General features: G+C 41.9%; 1 protein-coding gene across 4 annotated transcripts in view; it reads right to left on the reverse strand.

The window, feature by feature from the left end:
- Positions 1–20,142, reverse strand: part of DENND4A (DENN domain containing 4A) — a 205,005-nt gene that overhangs the window by 14,910 nt on the left and 169,953 nt on the right. For all 4 annotated transcript variants that reach the window (XM_068275015.1, XM_068275013.1, XM_068275016.1 and 1 more), the window contains 10 exons: positions 18,538–18,744; positions 14,352–14,480; positions 12,107–12,251; positions 11,808–11,936; positions 9,732–9,845; positions 5,364–5,504; positions 3,760–4,856; positions 1,829–2,033; positions 1,653–1,744; positions 846–1,021 (listed from right to left, as the gene is read on the reverse strand). In XM_068275015.1, coding sequence (XP_068131116.1) covers positions 846–1,021; positions 1,653–1,744; positions 1,829–2,033; positions 3,760–4,856; positions 5,364–5,504; positions 9,732–9,845; positions 11,808–11,936; positions 12,107–12,251; positions 14,352–14,480; positions 18,538–18,744 — 2,435 coding nt within the window. The remainder of the gene's footprint in view (positions 1–845; positions 1,022–1,652; positions 1,745–1,828; positions 2,034–3,759; positions 4,857–5,363; positions 5,505–9,731; positions 9,846–11,807; positions 11,937–12,106; positions 12,252–14,351; positions 14,481–18,537; positions 18,745–20,142) is intronic.

Here is a 20,142-nt window from a genome sequence, read left to right on the forward strand (position 1 = left end):
CTGGTATTATTTAAAAAGGAAAAATCCATATGCTTTTCAGTTTAGGTTCCCTTGTCCTGTGGATAGTAGTGTCCCTGATCCTTGCAGGCATCATTGGCTAGCAACGTACAGAAGCTCATAAAATCAGGTTATAACTGGTTCTTGACTAGCTCATAATCACTGATAGGAAAAGATTATGGTATAAGCACACTATCAAACAAAGTGGGATAAAACTCTGACATAACATTCAATAAACTTGATTTCCTACATTTATTACCCATAGTTATCATAGATGCTTTTGTGCACAAGTAATGTGGTCTGTTTACAAAAAAATTCTCAAAGTACAATTTATCTGCTCTGAAAGCTGCCATTGCATTTTATTGCATAGCTGCTGAATTTATATATTAAAAATCCATCTAGTGATCACTTCTCTGCTGCACTCAAACTAGAAACAGAGAGAGCTCAGTTTCGGCAGTTTGCTAATGTTTACTAAATGTATCTGATAAAGGAATGGAAACAAAAGATGTTATTACCATTTCTAAAGCTGCCCACTGAAGCAATGAGCACTGAAGAACAGTGCTGGGTTTAACTGTGTGTGGTAGTAGATTTTATGCTTTAAATCTTTTAGAGAAAAGAGTAAATGCTGAGTTTCATACCATTTTAATTATGATGAAATGTGACATAAGGGGGATTAATGAATGCACATTTAGTAAATACAAACATCCTATGGGATAGGATGATTCCTTTGTCACATAACCTTTTCCTATCATTGATAGACAGACAATACTACACAGACACACTGCTGATGTCACAGGATTTATAGGGTGCAGTAACTGAAGCCACGTGTAACACTCAGTATTGCTTACCGGCCCGGGCGGCGCAGGTCTCGGATCTCAATGTTGAGGAATGGGAGAAAGGCGCTGCCACAGAAGGGACATGTGGTATTGAGATTTGAATCATCCGCTGTCCAGCCGGCCATAATCTCCTCATCATGTACTAGGCAATCACAGGTCAGGCAGCGGGAGCAGCTGGAGATTAGCACCTGCCATGAGAAATGCAGCTCTGAATGTGCAGCACAAACCTTCTTCACAGGCTGTACGATGGTCTACTGTACACATGCTTATATCTACAGACACATCTGCACTTTAGGCGGCCAATGAGATTCTAATCATCGGAAAGAGGCACTGTAGTAACAGTAGAATGCAATAAATTATTCACCTGCTTCTACAGTAATTTTCCTGGTTTCAGCATCACAAACACTTCCTTTATCTATATATCAATGTATATTATAGATATAGCCCAGCCCTCCCTGTAATATTTAGGCTAAGCTATGTGAAACCATCCTGCCCCCCCCCCCCTCCCCCCAGAGCATTCTGGGAGACCAGGCATCATTTTCACTGGCTTTGGAATTCTCAGCAATAAGCAAACATTCTGCAGAGCTGCATCTGACCGAACTAAAGATGTTGTCACCAGTGATAACTTTCAGAATTTAAATCAAAGCAAGGAAAGACTTCACAATGGGTTAACGCTGACAAACTAATTTATAGATGAATATTTAAATAAAAATAATAAAAAAAGCAATTTTATTACATTATTTTTGCTACAGTTCCTCTTTAAACACAAGTTTGTCACAAGTGTCATTTGCAAGAGATCAGAACAGAGAGACAGGATACCTCCATAGCATAATTCTGGAAGACGCTGGTACTGCTGGAGCCACAGGAAGAGAGATCAGACTTGCAGTTCTGCCCTGTTCTGGAAGGGGAACCTGGCATCAGCAGAAGACATATCAGTGTGAGTACCTCACCTACCCACGTACATTTCTCAGCAGCAAGCTCCAGCTTATCCTTACCACTGTGGTACAGCTGTTTAGCTGAGCCCTCTTGGGAAGTGCTGCTCTCCAGGCTGGTCCGGCTCCTTCCCACTGAACTATTGCCAGTAGAGAGATCATTGTCACGCGAAGACGTGATGCCTTCAAAGTCCTCTTCATTAATAGAGCAGGATTCAATATCTCCAGCACCACCAGAAGACAAGCTCGCCCGGTCAGAGTTCTGGTCCTAAAAACACAGCAAGAAATAATGAAAGCTTAACTTAGCATATGCCATGGACAGAGAAAAATATCAGGAACTCTCCGCTAGCGGCAGAAATGTAGGTGCCGCTTTAGGCATCCATTGAAATATCAGTAATGGTGGGAAATTTGGACACTTGCAGTGCCTATTTGTAGCCATAGTTGGCATTGAGGGCAGCCCTCTGCCCGATACTAAATTGAGTGACGCAGGAGCCTACATTTTCAACCAATATTTCAATGGACACATAAGACGGCTCCCCAAAATCAGCATTTTGCAGGGTTTAAAGTTAACCGTAGAAGGCTGGTGGTTAAGGTTATGGGCTGGTTATGGTTAGCATCGGGGAGTTGGGAAGGGGGAGGTTTTTGGGGGTAAGGTTAGCTGGGGGGGGGGTGGTTAAGGTTAGCCACAGGATGGGTCAAGGTTAGCCATGAGGGTTTAAGGTTAGCCATTTTTTAATGTATGCAGGTATCCTCTTTTCTATCTCTTCATGAGTATAAAAATTGTACTGTGCTTTTTCTTGAGCACACGGAGCTTCACCTGTCACTTACAGTTGCCTTGGATCCTGGGGCTGTCACTTACACTAGTTCTGGATCTTGGGGTTGTTACTCACAATAGTCCTGGATCCTCACACACGGCTGTTACCCCGGTCTTTCTGCGTGCCTGCAGTTTATTTACATGCTTTTGTAATAACATATTATATGTCAGAGAGTTGTGTCATGTTCTATGAGAGCTCTCACATACTAATTAAGGATTACAGTGTTGCCAGTCTAAAACGTATTAATGTGTTGTTCTTAGTTATTTGGAGAACACACTGCTATATAAACTCAACACACTTAGGGCCCGTTTCCCCTTTTAGGAGGTAGCCGCATCGCATCACTTCCGCCACCGGCCGCATCACTTCCGCATCTCCCGATGCAGAAGTGTATTGAGGAGTTGGGACGCGGCTGCGGGTGGATGCGGCCGTGCGAGAATCTGCAGCATGCTGCAGATTCTCGGATCGCTCTGCACCGCTCCGTACAACATGCACGCAGTGGAACCTCCTCCATTGCCATGCATGTGTTTCAGGACACCTGCGCTGCGATGCAGCTATGTAGCCACATCGCACCGCTCCTAGTGGAAACGGGCCCTTATCCAATAGCAGTTACCTGGTTTGAGAAACCAAATGTTTTTGCTTTAAAACATTACTGAAGGACAGATATTGTTCCAGAAAAAGGATACGTTATATAAACATTCCACTTCAAAACTTACAGCATATGTCCCTTCAGTTTGAGGATTTGGTTTTAATGTCTTCTATACTGTTAGTTTGTTGACTATTTTTGATTTTAGATGGTTCTGAGATTTTGGTTCATTACAGTTATCAGCTTAGGGCAGGGGTGCCCATTGCATAGATTCTGATCTACCGGTAGATTGCACTTCTGTAGGTAGATTCTACCTGGTAGATTTTTTCAACCAGTCATTTTCAAAGTAGCCTGCAAGCTGACAAAATGTGGGCACCTCTGGTTAAGTGCAACACCCAGCCCCAGCTATGCACTTGTGTGTGTGACGGTGCATGCAGTTCAACACACTAATGATATAAAGTGGGGAAAAGGAAAAGGCCAGTTATACTTCCACAGGAATTCAATACAATGGCAAACTGTTAACCTAAGTAAGGCATTATAAATGAACTATTCATTTAATGTAAAAAAACAAACCATTTATCAGGAAGGTGTCTTACTTTTATGGGTCCAGCATAGTTGGTGATCTTGGAGTACCACTTCGTGGCCTTCTCAGCAACCCCTTTTCCAGCAGAGAACATGCTGCTCTTCAGTACATCCAGTTTAGGTGTGAGGAGTGCATCAAACATAAAAGAAGTTGGAGACATCAAGGCGAGGGCAGAGTCGGGTGGCTGTTCTGATTGTGGACTATTGGCACCATATACTGGAGAGGACCACAGCCTCTTCCGATGTCTCTCCTCACGCTTTGTGTGAAAAGTCTTGGACTTTGTTAATCTAGGTGCTTGTGGTGGAGTTGAGGGTAGACTTGAACGTCGACAGAGTGGTATAGACTTTGAGCTTTTGTATTGGTCTGAAGAGTTTCTCTGTAAGTCCATGCTGGGTGCTCTGCTAGCCAATGGGCTGCTTATGCTCATGTACATCTCTATTTCTTCCGCAAGGTCCCTTTTAGCAGATGGAGTCAACAGATCTTTATTATCCAGGACCTCTTCGGATTCTTCTTCCTGTTCATTCTCAGCTGCCAACATTGAGAGAGGGTCTAATCCAACTTTTACATCTGTCTTTTCCACAGGCTTAGCCAGTGGTGCAGTAGGGCTTGTATGTGGGCTCCTCGCTGTTAGTTTTACCTTCTGGTTACTTATTGTGACTGATTTGCTTTCATCAGTGTCATTGTCCAGATCCTCCAGGTCAAAAATGACAGGGGAGTCCACTTTCTCATTGTAGCTTTCTCCAGCTGGAGAGTCATCGTCACTCCACTCCTTGGCTACACTTGTCACTTCCTTGCTTGGAGAACACCTCTTAATATCCAGAGTTTTTGGGCGAGTAATGCCCTTCTGGAGAGCCCCACTTAAGATTTTTGCATCGGCACCCATTTTATCCAGTATTTTCCCCGGTTCAGTTTCTCCAGCAGTTCTGCCCACCAATAACGCAGAAATATTTTCTCCACTATAGCGCCTATCTCTGGATTCCCATTCCAGCTGACTTTGCAGTGCAGGCTCCATAGCACTCTTGTGTCTCCTTCGCAAACTCCAGCTGTGGTACATTTCTCTTTCTCTGCTGTCCTCAAAGCATGGTGCAAACAGCAGACCTGCCGCGCTACCTGAAAGCAAGTGAGGAGATGTTTGTTATCACAGAGGAGCTCATAACAGTGGGACAGAAGGCTTGTCCTGGCTTACATCAGATGCAGAAAAATAAAAGAAAAAGTGTTTTATAGCCAGAATCTATGGTTTAGCTAGCATCACATTTTAGATTTAGAAAAAGAATATGCATGCAACATTGCACATGGTACATTAGGGATGGTCAATGAGAACAAATGATGCAGATTTTATGTAGACTGCCCGTCACTTGACAGGAAACTTGACAGCCAGCCTATTGGGCTAATCAAAGTGCGCAGATAAAGTCCTTTAATTTGATTGGACCTGCAGGGGCTCAGAGCAGGATGAGTGGAGCTCTCGTCATTGCCAATTAGCAGGCATAAGTTTGTAGAGCTTCTCTGATCAGGCATGCTAACTCTAATAAGGTAGGTTAACTCTGATAAGGCATGTTAACTTTGATAAGGCACGCTATTTGTTATAGTGTAGTGAATCAACCCCAATATCATACTTACTGTCAACAACTGTGTCAGTCACGCCGTCTGCCTTCGCTTCTTTCCGAACTATGTTGGATGGTTTTGTGACTCTCTCAGAAATGGGACTTAGTAACTGCGGGAGGCCATCCCTGCTTCCCTTGGAGCTCTCAGACTCTGACACTGAACGTAAAACAGATTAGAGACTATCACAATGGATTCTTCATAGTCATGACATACATCTACTAAACAAAGATAGAGATTGAATACATCAGTAATACCCAATATATCAACATTATTATTAATGATTTATATAGAGGCAGCATCTTCCATGGTGCTGAAAACAAAGGAGTAAACTAAAGTGATTGCTATGCAGCTCAGCTATGTAAGGTTGCTGGCACTGTCTGCTTGCATACTGAGGAAAGATACATCCAAAAATATGGCTTTTGCCTGTCAAAACATCAGTTTCAGACAATGCTGCCTACAGAGACAACCTATGCACATTTAGCTCAGCAAAAGCGCATGTGCTGTCCTATGGAAAGAAGAGGGAGACACAAGATGAGAGGACCCCCACAATGTTGCGAAGATACAGCAGTCAAACAAAAAAGTTCCCTTCATAATTTGATGTACCATGGTGATGGCACCTTGACCATCTGTGTTTTCATAACTGAACACTGCTGAACACTATTGTCATTAGGCAGGAGTATGTGTGTACTGCGATGAATGGCGGTATGCAGGGCTGGACTGGACTTCCCAATAGGCACAAGTGTGCCAAGAGTTGGCAGTCAACAGTTCGGAAACTCACTCTGACATAATCGCCCTGAAGAGTAGAGAGATGGATGGACAGACTGAATGGCACTACCCAGGGAACGAGGTGAGCCAGAACACTTGTGGTGTGGTTCAATGGGCAAACCCGCGTTTGTCGGGAACTGCGGGTTTGGCAGAGGGTGGAGTTAAGGGCAGCAGATCTTCTGTGCCTGTAGGTTCCTGAGATGTAAATATGGCCCTGGCTGTATGAATGTCAAAAGAGTGCTATAGCACACAGTTTCTCAACTCACTTCTCAGGTATCGCCAAAAGTGCCCTTTTGTAGAAATCGACAGAATAGTTAAGGAGCTCTGCTGAGATACAAATTACCTCACTTGTGAGTGTTTATGGTTTTCTGCAAGGGGGTGCTTGAAGACTGAGTTAACCACTGATTGAAATCTATGCCCTATTTTGATGCTCTAATATCTGCCAGGGCATAGATTTCACATCCCTGCCACACATTCTCACCACTTTTGTCTCTCCAATCAATCTAATTGCTGTCTCCACGCCGCAGCTCACTCCCCCTGCCATCTCTATGATGGCAGAACCTTGTGAGCTAGGAGCCAATTTCATTGGTTGCTGACCCTGTCATCAATGTAAGCAACTCCAATTGGCTTACATTGATCACGTAAGGAGCCAATGAAAGCGGCTCCTGACCGGCTCACGGAGCTCTGCTTTCATAGAGACGGCAGAGTGGGTTGCATGAGGCTCCGAGTGTATGGCGTGGACAGGGGTAGCGCCGGGTATGTGTGGCGATTCGTCTGTTTCTAGTATCAGTAGTCTCTGTTCCTTAAGGGGGCAGAGACCGCTGGTACTTAAAGAGAAACTCCAGTAAAAATAACGTAATGGACAAAAGTGCTTAATTTTTACAATAACTATGTATAAATGATTTAGTCAGTGTTTGCCCATTGTAAAATATTTACTCGCCCTGATTTACATTCTGACATTTATCACATGACGACATTTTTACTGCTGGCAGGCGATGTCAGTGGAAGTAGCTGCTGTGTGCTTTTTTTAGCAGTTGGAAACAGCCGTTTCCCACAATGCAACAAGGCTCCCACAGTGTAATGTCAGCACCATGGTCCTGACATCACACTATCAGCCATACAGAGCCCCCTGATAATCCATTTGAGAAAAGGTAAAGATTTCTCGTGGCAAAGGCGGTATCAGCTACTGATTGGGATGAAGTTCAATCCTTGGTTACGGTTTCTCTTTAAGTGGTTAAGAAACCCTGGTCTAGCATTATTTTTTTTATTGCTGATGCAGTGCATATCTACCAATACCTGAGTATTTGTAAATATGCTGGATAGAGTGATCATGTACATTTAGCAATCTACCGACTTTAGACTAACAGGAATAACTGGTCTAGGTATAATAGGGCCCAATTCACTAAGACCTGATTGGTAAAACATTTTACATGAGGTGTAATGCCTCATGCGGTAATATATATATAATAAATATATTTATTGTTTTAAGAGTATTCACTAATATTTTCATGCATGCGGTAATAGTTTGGTGAATTACTTCATGCAGTATTTTAACCACTTGAGGACCGCAGTATTAAACCCCCCTAAAGACCAGGCCATTTTTTTGGTAAATTGGCCACTGCAGCTTTAAGGCCTAGCTGCAGGGCTGCACAACTCGGCACACAAGTGATCTGATCGCTCCCCCAGTGTTTATTTATTACAAATCTTTATATTATTTTCCTAATAAATTTCTTTTTTTTTTTTTTAAATCCGCCCTCCCTCTCCCCCGCCAGCCAATCACAGTGATCGGCTGTCATAGGCTATAGCCTATGACAGCCGATCACCCCTGAGTCTCTGGAGGGGACAGCCGTGTCACATGGCTGTCTCCAGTACAGAGCTGCCTTAGATTGCAGTGCTGTATGTACTGAAAAGATGGCGTTTTCGCCGTCTAACAGTCTCCTAGCACCGATCACCACTGGGAGACTGAAGGCGGGGCGGAGCTCCACCTACCAAGCGGAGATGCGCGCTATCCGATCTCCTGCAAAATAGGCCCGCAGGACCTTACACCGATCGGCGTTAGGTGGTCCTGGGGCTGCCGTCTGTGCCACGCCCATCGGTGTGACGCAGTCGGCAAGTAGTAGCAAGTAGCAAGCAGTCGGCAAGTAGCAAGTAGTATCATGGGATATCATGGGATATTTCATGGATTATTGCAGTGCATGAAAAATGGAAACCAGATCCGATACAGAAAGCATTCATTACTATACAAATAAGTAAAGAGCAAGTGCAAGCAGCATAAAATGAACGTAAAATTTATACCCATCCAAAACCATTTTTTTTAATATTAATTTTTATTGCCAAAAATGCATGGATACAAGAATGTAGAAAATATGTATCTAAAAAAGAACATACATTCGGAATATACAGATAAAACATTCCAAGTTCTTTATGTACCTCTATGACATTCAGGACTCTTGTGCTTAGGTAGAAAAGTGTTTTTTGTTTTCTCTTTTTTTGTTTTCATTGTCATTTTAGTCTTAGTTTTAGGTTTTCACTTTAGGTAAGAAGAGCTATTATACTATATAGCCTTTTGGAATGGACCGATCCCTGGGATCTCAGCTGGAAGTACTTTTGTGCTCCATTTCCCAGGTTGAATGGTCTGGTTAGTTGGGCCTTGCTTTTCGATTGCTGCTTATATGTATATTAGATAGATTTCTATGATCGATCTTTCTATTGGCTTTATTTTATTTTTGTATGTGTACTGCTATTGTAAGCATGTTTTTTTTGTTCCTCTTACTCAAAGCTTTTCCAAATAAAAAAACAAACATTCAAAGTTAAAATTCAACTTTGTATGGTTGAGAACCAGAACAAGATAAGAAACAGATCTGGTGCTATATCTGTAATACGTGCTTGCATGTTACAAAACGGACTCTCTTAAAAATAGTGAAGGTAGGACAGTTAAGCAAAAGTGTGTCGTAGTTTCTTCTCCTACTCATGTTTATGGTGGTTTGGGCTATGATTTGTGATAATGTAGAGGTTACCATTATCTTCTTATAAACCATTTTTATTTACTACACAATAATATTGAGAATGTCTTTCACAACATGTGAAATTAGAAAAAAATGATATGATTAACGTTCTTACTTTCATGAATAGTTGAACTTTACTCTTTTCTGTACTTTGGGTTTCCCCTACTCTCTCCTTGACACCCTTCTGTAACCTTCCGATTGGTTAGTTATCTTACCGAAAGCTCTAGTCTGGAGATAAAATACAGACCATCTTCACTTATTTCACCACAAGTGTTATCCTTTGTGAAAATTATGAGTTATTTACCTCACAAATCGGTAATTTACCTCACAAGTTTGGCATTTTATCTTATAAGTATGGTAATTTACCTCACATATATCATTTTAGTTTTCCATGCAGTAAAACCCTTTGTAATTGGAAATTTGACAAAATGTTTGTTAAAAGAAGTGTTTTTCTTTATCGCATGCGGCAATGCTTTATGAATTGCGCCCAATAGCTTAAGAACTAAATATTTTTCTGTTGCTGGTGCAGCTAAGTCTGCAGCGAGTTCTCCATGAGTTATGGAATGTGTTTAATAACCAAACACCACTGACTTTTCTAGCAGAGTTTACTTACATGAGCTAGAGTCACTCCCTCTAGAATCTTCTTGCTCCTCTTGTATGTCATGCACGGCTCCCCTACGAACCTCTTCTTTTGATAATGAACTGTATCCCAGATCTGACTGACCACCTAACATAACCAAAACAGGCATATATAACATTCCAAGCAAAAATTAATATCAAAACAAAAAGGTTTATTAGGCATTTGGAGTCACCCCAGTATATATTATTTTGGATTTATACATCTGACCTTTGATGCTCATGAATAAACAGCTGCACAAAGCAGAAGATAGTATCTTATTTTAAACACCTGGACTAATCCAAAGACCTGTAGCAAACCTGGAAACTCCTGCATCTCAGTCCCTGGTTTGAACTGCATTGGATAACGGTTTCAAATGCTTTACCTGCTCACATGTAAGCTAACTGAAATATGGCCTGCTATCGATTTGTGCAGTGTGCTGAGCCAAACTGAAGGGATTGCCCTTTCTTCAGGTTTAGTGAAGTTTCCTATTAGCGGTATTTAAAGTTACCAACATGTCTTTTGTGTACTTCATGCATCAGCCCATTGCTTTGTCAATCTAAACACCAGCTCAAATGCCATTTGCTGCAGTAAGTAGTAGGTAATGCTCAAGGATAGAGCTCAAAATTAGTCTTTTAGTTTTTAACAAAACTGAGCATTGTACAAAATCTTTGTAAGGAAAAAGTCCCATAGTCCTCTCTCTCTCTCTCTCTGAATGTTCCCAAAAGGTTCCTGTCCTTTCCAAACCCTTAAAGCTTTCCTCTCTGTAGGAGCCACAGCAGTGATGACAGGGGCAGTGGCTGGATAGTGTCCTGGTTAAGGGCACCGCCTTTGACATGGGAGACCAGGGTTCGATTCCTGGCTAGGGTCAGTACCTACTCAGTAAGGAGTTCAAGGCAAGACTCCCCAACTCTGCAGGGTGGCCTCTTGAGCGCTTCCCAGTGGCTGCAGCTCTTGAGCGCTTTGAGTTCATCAGGAGAAAAACGCTATACAAATGTTCAAATTATTACAATGGGACCTTGTGGTAAAAGTAGCCTGGGACCCTGAGTGACAGGGCTACTGCTTTCTACCCTTTCCCATAGGTCCACTGACCAACATGCTGTTGCCAAAGACCATGGTGGAGGTATAGGCTTCACAAGATGCCTCAGGGGAGGGGAGAGTAAAGTATTTTCCGTTTAGACTTTGTTTTTGCCTAGAATCCCCCCCAAAAAAATCTACATATCAAAGGTAACTAGATATTTATTAACCCAAAAATAAAAAGGCTTAAAATATGAGGGTTAATATCACATGCGTAATAAAACACCAGCAATAAATTGCAACAAAATATTTTAGGAATTAACAGCCAAGTAAATCTTTCTACTAATTGCGAACTGATTTTGATTTACCTGGCAATTATCACTCCCTATGGAAAATAATTTACAGCAGAAAATCTCTGAGAATAAGTGGTTTATAGCAGGGATTCATCACTCGTATGACACTGGCCTCATTGTATTTTGTATTATTTGTTGTTGCTCATAACCTGCCAAAGACTGTGGTCTTTTTCAGATTGAATATCACCTAAATAGCTCAATGCCAAAGTAATAACCACTGCATCATATTTGTCAGCTTTCCCATTATCCCATAAACTTTTCCAATTATCATTAGCAGAATAAGCCAACATTTCAGAGCCACGTAGGGTCCCTTTGTCAAGGCACACGTTACTCTAGGCAACAATCTGTCTGCCGCCTTCAAGGTTACTAAACAAGTCCTGTGGGGAGACAAGGCTCCTCATTACACTCACAATGGGTGCCTTGACAAAGGGGTCCTGTGTGGCTCCGAAACATTGGCTTATATTGCAAGAAATAATAAAGAATATTAATGGATGTGCTAGCTTGTACATAGTTATATGTTTAACGAAGGGCAGAATCTCCTTTTTCATCTGTAGTGCTCCCCACACAGACTTGAGTTGAATCCTTTAGTGAGTGTGAGACAAACTTTTTTTTTTTTTTACCATCATTAGCACAAGCCTGCTGGGGCCCTATGCCAAGCAACACTTCTGTACCGGGACCATAATTGCCCTTGTGAAGCACACACCTGTACTGGATCTGTCATCGGCAGCATCAGCGCTGGTTACATCTGCATTAAATGAGGGCTGCTCTATGGCGTTCATGTCAATAGAGCTGTCCATACTGCCATGGCTCACTGCATCCAGGTCACTGCCGTCTGAGAGAGAACATGGGAAACAGTCACTCAGACCTACCCAGGTTATGTGCAGTCAAAAGAAAGCAAATTAGGTATTGAGGGAAAACAGCTATGGAAAGGCTAAGCCAATGATCTACTACTGTGCAGCAAAAGAAAGAAAATAAGGCTGTATTTTTAGCAATAAATCATACCTGAAGGTGTTGCATGTGGAACTGTAGAATGTTGTTTTTTCAAGGCTCTCTTAAACTGGGCGACTCCATTGAGCACATTCCTGACCTTTATCCACAGGAAGTAGCCGCCTCGATTCCCAGAGGGCCACACGCTTTCCAGGACAGCCTGCGTGGGGAGAGTTTGTACAAATACTGAGGCAGGTTTATTTTAACTTTTCATGTCACCTATGTTCACAACATATGGAGGTGAAAGACCTTGTTAGGAATGGAAAACAAATATGGCAGCATATACACTTTCACAATAAATGGCAGCTCTGTTCTAATTTCCAACCCTGTAATGTGCTCTGAAGCTCTTTCTATACATCAGTTCAATTTTTTTTCCCTATTTTTATGTTTGATTCGTATATCTTGAGCTGGTTACACCATATTCAAAAGTATTGTGTGAGTGTTTCACGACTAAACTTTATGCTGTACATTTAAGTTTCTAAAATTCGTTTAGGAATATACTTTTTGAGAAGAATGTTATTGCATTTTACATATGACAGGATCAGCGTTTTCCTTTTGTGCCTTATTTTCCAGCTATAGATAATTTCATAATTCCACACATTATAGATAATGTTTATTGAAATTGATTTGTCACAGCACATTTGAAGAGAACACAATAAGGGATATCATCACTGGACAGTTTCAACAGTAGCCTGGATCTCAATCTATAAATATTAAAGACTAATGCATGTAGTTTTCAAATGAGCATTTTTTATGAACATTATTCATCATGTTAACTTTAGACTATAATAAGGGCACTATAAAAAAGGATAAGATCCTGAGCGCTCTCAGGGCTGTGACTACAAACTGCAGAAGATGCCAGTGCTATAGAAACACACAATAACAATAAAGTGCAAGATGTTTTATCATCAAAGGACCGTTAACAAGAAGGGTGTATGATGCCCATAATGTTGTGCACTCTACTGTCAAATTCATTTAAGATTACCATAAAAGGGTTATTCTTCCTTCATCGGTTGCTTTTACATGTTATCCCTTTGATACTGCTACAGGTAAACCTATAGAGAATTCAGCTGTGCCTGGGACATTTGTTACTATTTTAAGGCCTCTGGTATAGTTTCAGAGAGGAGTTGCCTTTGGACCTAAGAACACATTTGCAAATATTCCTCACTACCCAGTTTCATAGAGTGCAGTAACTGGCAATATAGTAATCTTTTGTGCTTGCTATTTAAGATAAGCCACCACAGAGAACACCATTGTGCTGACCAACCAACCTCACCTCATAAGAATAAACATACATGTGATCAAACGTTTATCATGCAATCTTTCGCAACAAGGGTCTCTAGGTGTCCTGGCTCACGCCTGCATATTTAGCACCCCTTGGATTTGGATGTCTGAGGAGGTTTAAGTAAGTCACATTCTAACATATGTGCAATCTAAAGGTAATACTAGAAAGCAGGTTCCTTGCGGTGTCTGTACATCTGGCAAAACTCATACGATTTACACACATTTGTAAAACACCTAAATTACCTCTGATCTAGACAGCCTTAACTTTCCCTAACATGGGAGTTAAATATTGTCCCTTCCTTTATTAAACCCCACTCCCAGTCCAACAACAGTTTAGAGAAGTCTCTAATAATCACATTACACTTGCATTGGTCTGTCGACTACTGATCCCAGCCAGACATGCCTCGTACATGTGTACAGGGCTTTAGACAGGAGTCAGGCATGGAACAGGAAGGTGCTCGGCTTAGTTCCTGGTCAGAAAGCTGTCTAGCGCATACAGCTGAGGAACCAGCAGTTCTCCTTGTGCCAAGAATACAGCTGCTGCATTATTGCAGGTAACACACTTTGGTGATGATGTTAATCCCATTGGGCTTGGAACACAAATAATCCACTATTGGCACATTGCCACAATAGCCATTAAGGTCCGTACACACGCCGGACTGGAGGCAACGACGGGTCCGTCGTCACCTCCCGCTGGGTGGGCGTTCCAATGACAGTCCGGTGTGTGTGCGCACTGTCGGTGGACTGATACGGCTGTCACTGAGCGATCCGCCGGGCGGATCGCTCAGAAACAGCCGTACCAGTCTGCAGACAGACTGTACACACGCCGGACTGTCGCTGGAACGCCCACCCAGCGGGAGGTGATGACGGACCCGTCGTTGCCTCCAGTCCGGCGTGTGTACGGACCTTAAAACTGCTTATGAAGTGTGAGAGATAGAATGTAGCTAGTGGGAGTGTTTCAGGACTGAGCATTTACCTTGTTATAGTAGCCGTAAGTAATTGCATTTGGTTGGACTCCGGCTTTCTTCATTTCAAATAAGACTTTGACAGCCAGGACAGGCTGCCCATACTGACCGCACAACTGCATGAGAACACGATAGCAGACCTACAATAAACATAGCAGCTCTCAGTGGGTAGACAAATGATATGTATACATTATATAACATACAATTTAGACTCTGATGGATTCTACATTCACCAGCAGGAGGGGATTCTGTATAACTGGCTAACCCGCTTTAACATACAAGAGAACATAGCGTTACCTGATTCTTAATGAAATAAATACCATATCGGGAAGTACCAAAATCGAAGACGCAGCAGCCATGAATTCCAATAAAATTCAGATAAAGCACAATATAAATCTGTAAAAATCACACTTTACAAGAAATTTGCACTGGTGTAGGGATGTAAAAGTCTTAAGACCATTTTTCCACTGCTAAGTGCAGAGGGGAGAATGCAGTTTTGCCAGTGCAATTTTGCTCTGCGAGTTTTGTTGAAAAGACCCATTCAATTGCACGGAACATGCAGGTAATGTGTTTCTATTAGAATTGTACTGCATTGCAAGTGGAAAAAGGCCCACTGTTAAAACTTCTTTAAACAAATGTGGTCTCCATTGTAAACTAGAGGGGTGACAATAGGAGGCATAATAAGCAAGTCTAGCCTTAAATGCAGACAGGCAGTTACTGAATCCATCTTAAATCTGGCCATTGCAAGCAGAAAAAAAATACGGTAAATGAAAATACTTTGCTTCTGTCCTGGGACTAGTCTTTAAACCAACCTGGAAATTTAATAAACATAACTGCATTAAACAGGACTGCAGTGGAGTTACACTGTACTGACAACAACATTTTTAGTAAGAGGGCTTTTTGGTCCCTTTGAGCTCCTTACAATAACCTAGTGGTTCTGCGTCACCATTAGGGATGATCAATGAGATGCAAATTGTTCCAAAATTATGCAAATTTTTATGCAAATGTGTGCAGTTTGAAAATGGAACAATCAATTTAATCCCAGGTTTAAATTGATTGGTCCATTTTCAAGCTGCATATACAGTGGGTTGCAAAAGTATTCAGCCCCCTTGAAGTTTTCCACATTTTGTCACATTACTGCCACAAACATGCATCAATTTTATTGGAATTCCACGTGAAAGACCAATACAAAGTGGTGTACATGTGAGAAGTGGATCGAAAATCATACATCATTCCAAACATTTTTTACAAATAAATAACTGCAAAGTGGGGTGTGCGCAATTATTCGGCCCCCTGAGCCAATACTTTGTAGAACCACCTTTGCTGCAATTACAGCTGCCAGTCTTTTAGGGTATGTCTCTACCAGCTTTGCACATCTAGAGACTGAAATCCTTGCCCATTCTTCTTTGCAAAACAGCTCCAGCTCAGTCAGATTAGATGGACAGTGTTTGTGAACAACAGTTTTCAGATCTTGCCACAGATTCTCGATTGGATTTAGATCTGGACTTTGACTGGGCCATTCTAACACATAGATATGTTTTGTTTTAAACCATTCCATTGTTGCCCTGGCTTTATGTTTAGGGTCGTTGTCCTGCTGGAAGGTTAACCTCCGCTCCAGTCTCAAGTCTTTTGCAGTCTCCAAGAGGTTTTTTGTATTTGGCTCCATCCATCTTCCCATCAACTCTGACCAGCTTCCCTGTCTCTGTTGAAGAGATGGACCCCCAGAGCATAATGCTGCCACCACCATATTTGACAGTGGGGATGGTGTGTTCAGAGTGATGTGCAGTGTTCGTTTTCTGCCACACATAGCGTTTTGCATTTTGGCCAAAAAGTTCCATTTTGGTCTCATCTGACCAGAGCACCTTCTTCCACATGGTTGCTGTGTCCCCCACATGGCTTGTGGCAAACTGCAAACGGGATTTCCTATGCTTTTCTGTTAACAATGCCTTTCTTCTTGCCACTCTTCCATAAAGGCCAACTTTGTACAGTGCACGACTAATAGTTGTCCTATGGACAGATTATCCCACCTGAGCTGTAGATCTCTGCAGCTCGTCCAGAGTCACCATGGGCCTCTTGACTGCATTTCTGATCAGCGCTCTCCTTGTTCAGCCTGTGAGTTTAGGTGGATGGCCTTGTCTTGGTAGGTTGACAGTTGTGCCATACTCCTTCCATTTCTGAATAATCGCTTGAACAGTGCTCCGTGGGATGTTCAAGGCTTTGGAAATCTTTTTGTAGCCTAAGCCGGTTTTAAATTTCTCAATAACTTGATCCCTGACCTGTCTTGTGTGTTCTTTGGACTTCACGGTGTTGTTGCTCCCAATATTCTCTTAGACAACCTCTGAGGCCCTCACATAGCAGCTGTATTTGTACTGACATTAGATTACACACAGGTGCACTCTATTTTGTCATTAGCACTAATCAGGAAATGTCTATGGGCAACTGACTGCACTCAGATCAAAGGGGGCTGAATAATTATGCACACCCCACTTTGCAGTTATTGATTTGTAAAAAATGTTTGGAATCCTGTATGATTTTTGATCCACTTCTCACGTATACACTACTTTGTATTGGTCTTTCACGTGGAATTCCAATAGAATTGATTCATGTTTGTGGCAGTCATATGACAAAATGTGGAAAACTTCAAGGGGGCAGAATACTTTTGCAACCCACTGTATTTGCATAAGAATTTGCATACATTTGTATCAACTCGGAACAATTTACATATATATGTGATCATCCCTAGTCAGCATTTACGGTACTCTGTACAAGATGCTTTACAAGCCCTACCTCACAGAGCCATATCAATCCATGCACTGAGGAGGAGCAATCATTTCCAAACTGCTGTATGCATGTTGGATTAGTATGGCTCTGTAAAATCAATAGGCTATAGAAACACTATGCGGTTGTGACTGTGTATAATATAGAGATGATTTTCATATTTAGCAATAATGTGTCAAGCGAGATCTTTCTTGCTCACGTGAAGGCTGAATAACTAACTGTTTTAAGAGAGAAAATTTATATTTAGACAAGACAAATAACATTTATATCGCGCTTTTCTCCTGGCTGACTCAAAGCGCCAGAGCTGCAGCCACTAGCGTGCGCTCTATAGGCAGTAGCAGTGTTAGGGAGTCTTGCCCAAGGTCTTCTTCTAAAAAGAGGCTGGCTTACTGAACAGAAATAGCCAAGATTTGAACCCAGGTCTCCTGTGTCAGAGGCAGAGCCCTTAACCAGAACACCATCCAGCACAATGAATCTGGAACAGAGATAAAACTACAAGCCAAGCCTCACGTGTGAGGAAGGTTTGCTTGTTGCCTATGGCAGTTAGTCAAATTCCTTTTAATTTGAAAATCAGCACAGTAACTTTGAGAGCTGAAAGCAATACAAGTGTTTTTGAGAAACAAAAAGTTCTCTCCTTAAGGCTCGTACACACACCGTACTAAAGGGAACAACGGGTCCGTCAGACCCTCCCGCTGGGCGGGCGTTCCAGCGACAGTACAGCATGTGTACAGTCTGTCTGCAGACTGATAAGGCTGTTTCTGAACGATCCGCCCGGCGGGAGGGTCTGACGGACCTGTCGTTCCTTTTAGTACGCCGTGTGTACGGGCCTTTACACTGAGGAAGGCAGATGAAGGACACAAGCCACAGACTTCCTGTTCCTCAAGGAAAGACTCAAAACAAGAATCAGAAACAAAACGACAAAGAAGGAAACAAATAGGATACAAGTCCTTATTGTAACCCATCATATTAGTAAACCAATTACCGCAAGCCTCTTTTAAAAGGCTTGTTTTAAAGTGAACTTGTAAGGAGAAGAAAAGTAAGAGACTTCCCTCAGTAGGATGAAGCCTCTGATTAGCCCAAAAGGCTTCCCCTATCACCCTCGAACCCACCAATCCAGCACTGTTACCTTCTTAGGATATCCAACCATACTTTTTGGACATCCTTGCTCTCTTCGTGTGAAGGGTCTGCGTCTGTACAGCAGTATGAAGCTGCTTATGTGCTGCTTTTGGGTGCACGAGTGGCTTTGAGACACTGCACATGCAGATGTGCTTGTATACGGAGGATAGTGGCTATGAACAAGAAGAGAGGCCCAGCCAGCAGGGAGGCCTCTGGAGTATGACTACATAATTTAAGGAAAGAAATCATTACTTGTTCCCATTATATCCAGGAGATAATGACTCCTAAACCTTTCCTCATTACCTCATCAGGAGAGTCTATTTTCTTGACATGCATCTTCCGCAGCACGTCATAAGCAGTGCGCAGGGCTCTCACTTTGGAGTGGCAGACTTTAACATAGGCAGGCAGGCAGATGAACCATAGGCCGTAGCAGTGCCTCAGCAAACATCTGGACCACATCTGCGGGATGGAGGAGTACTGCCTGGCTATTTTATGAGCAGACCTGATCTCCTGCAAAAGGTTAAAACAGCAAGTGTTAAAAGTAAAAAAGTATTGCTCACAGCAGCAGATTTAACACAATATTTGTAATAGGTTTAAAAATGTTTTAAAACAATAAACAACTTTGAACATGACTGGTTTTTCTCATGCAATAGTTTTATCCAATAATTTGAATTTACTAGGGAAAAGAGACAAAAGTAATTTGAGCAGCACCCATGCACTGCGGTGTTCAGGGCAGCTAGAATAGAAGAAGCCATTTTCTCGACTCTTCCTCATAGGTTTCACTTAGCCCCAATGCGAAGCTTAAAGGACAACTGAAGTGAGAGGGATATGGAGGCTGCCATATTTATTTCCTTTTAAACAATACCAGTTGCCTGGCTATCCTTCTGATCCTCTGCCTCTAATGCGTTTAGCCATAGACCCTGAACAAGCATGCAGCAGATCAGGTGTTTCTGACATTAATGTCAGCTCTGACATGATTAGCTGCATGCTTGTTTCTGGTGTGATTTGGATACTATAGTAGCCAAATAGACCAGCAGAGCTGCCAGGCAACTGGTATTGTTCAACAGGAAATATGGCAGCCTCCATATACTTCTCACTTCAGTTGTCCTTTAATGTAACCACTTCGGGGTGCAGTGCAAAATAGGTGAAAAGGACACATCCACCACATGAAACCTGCAGGAGAGAAGGCCCTCCTCATCCCGTGTTCAAGCTGTGCTGAACACAGAGGTACATACATACAAGCTCTATCAACCCCCCTAAAAAGCCAAAGCTCAAAGAGAACCTGAGGCGTTAAAAATGGTCAAATGGGATTACTTAAAGAGACACTGAAGCGAAAAAAAAAAATGATGATATAATGAATTGGTTGTGTAGTACAGCTAAGAAATAAAGCATTAGGACCAGAGACATAAGTCTAATATTTGTTTCCAGTACGGGAAGAGTTAAAGAAACTCCAGTTATCTATGCAAATAGCCATTCAGCTCTGGAGAGCTCTGACTTCTTATTAGGTTATCTCAGCTGTACTGTGTTTTTCTTTTGCAGAAAACAGTTCAGGACAGGTCAAAAGTTCACTGCCTGTTCTGCAAAAACTTTTACAATGCTGAGTAGTGTGTAAACTGCAAATATTAGAGAATGATGCAATGTTATAAAAAAAGCTGTATAACTGAAAATAAAAATATGAGAATATTTTATTTGCTAGCAATGTTCTAGTAATTACCCCTACTACACAACCAATTCATGATATCATAATTTTTTTTCTTGCTTCAGTGGCCACAATTTACGGAGCATTATCAAACGTTTATCAAACACTTTATCAAACGTTTAATAATTTACCTCATGGGTAAAATCTCATTTTGAATTCACTAAGGTGTTATATATTTGTTGAACGTTTTATCGGTAAAACATTCGATA

The sequence above is a fragment of the Hyperolius riggenbachi genome, chromosome 3, assembly GCF_040937935.1.
Source record: "Hyperolius riggenbachi isolate aHypRig1 chromosome 3, aHypRig1.pri, whole genome shotgun sequence".
Classification (NCBI taxonomy): domain Eukaryota; kingdom Metazoa; phylum Chordata; class Amphibia; order Anura; family Hyperoliidae; genus Hyperolius; species Hyperolius riggenbachi.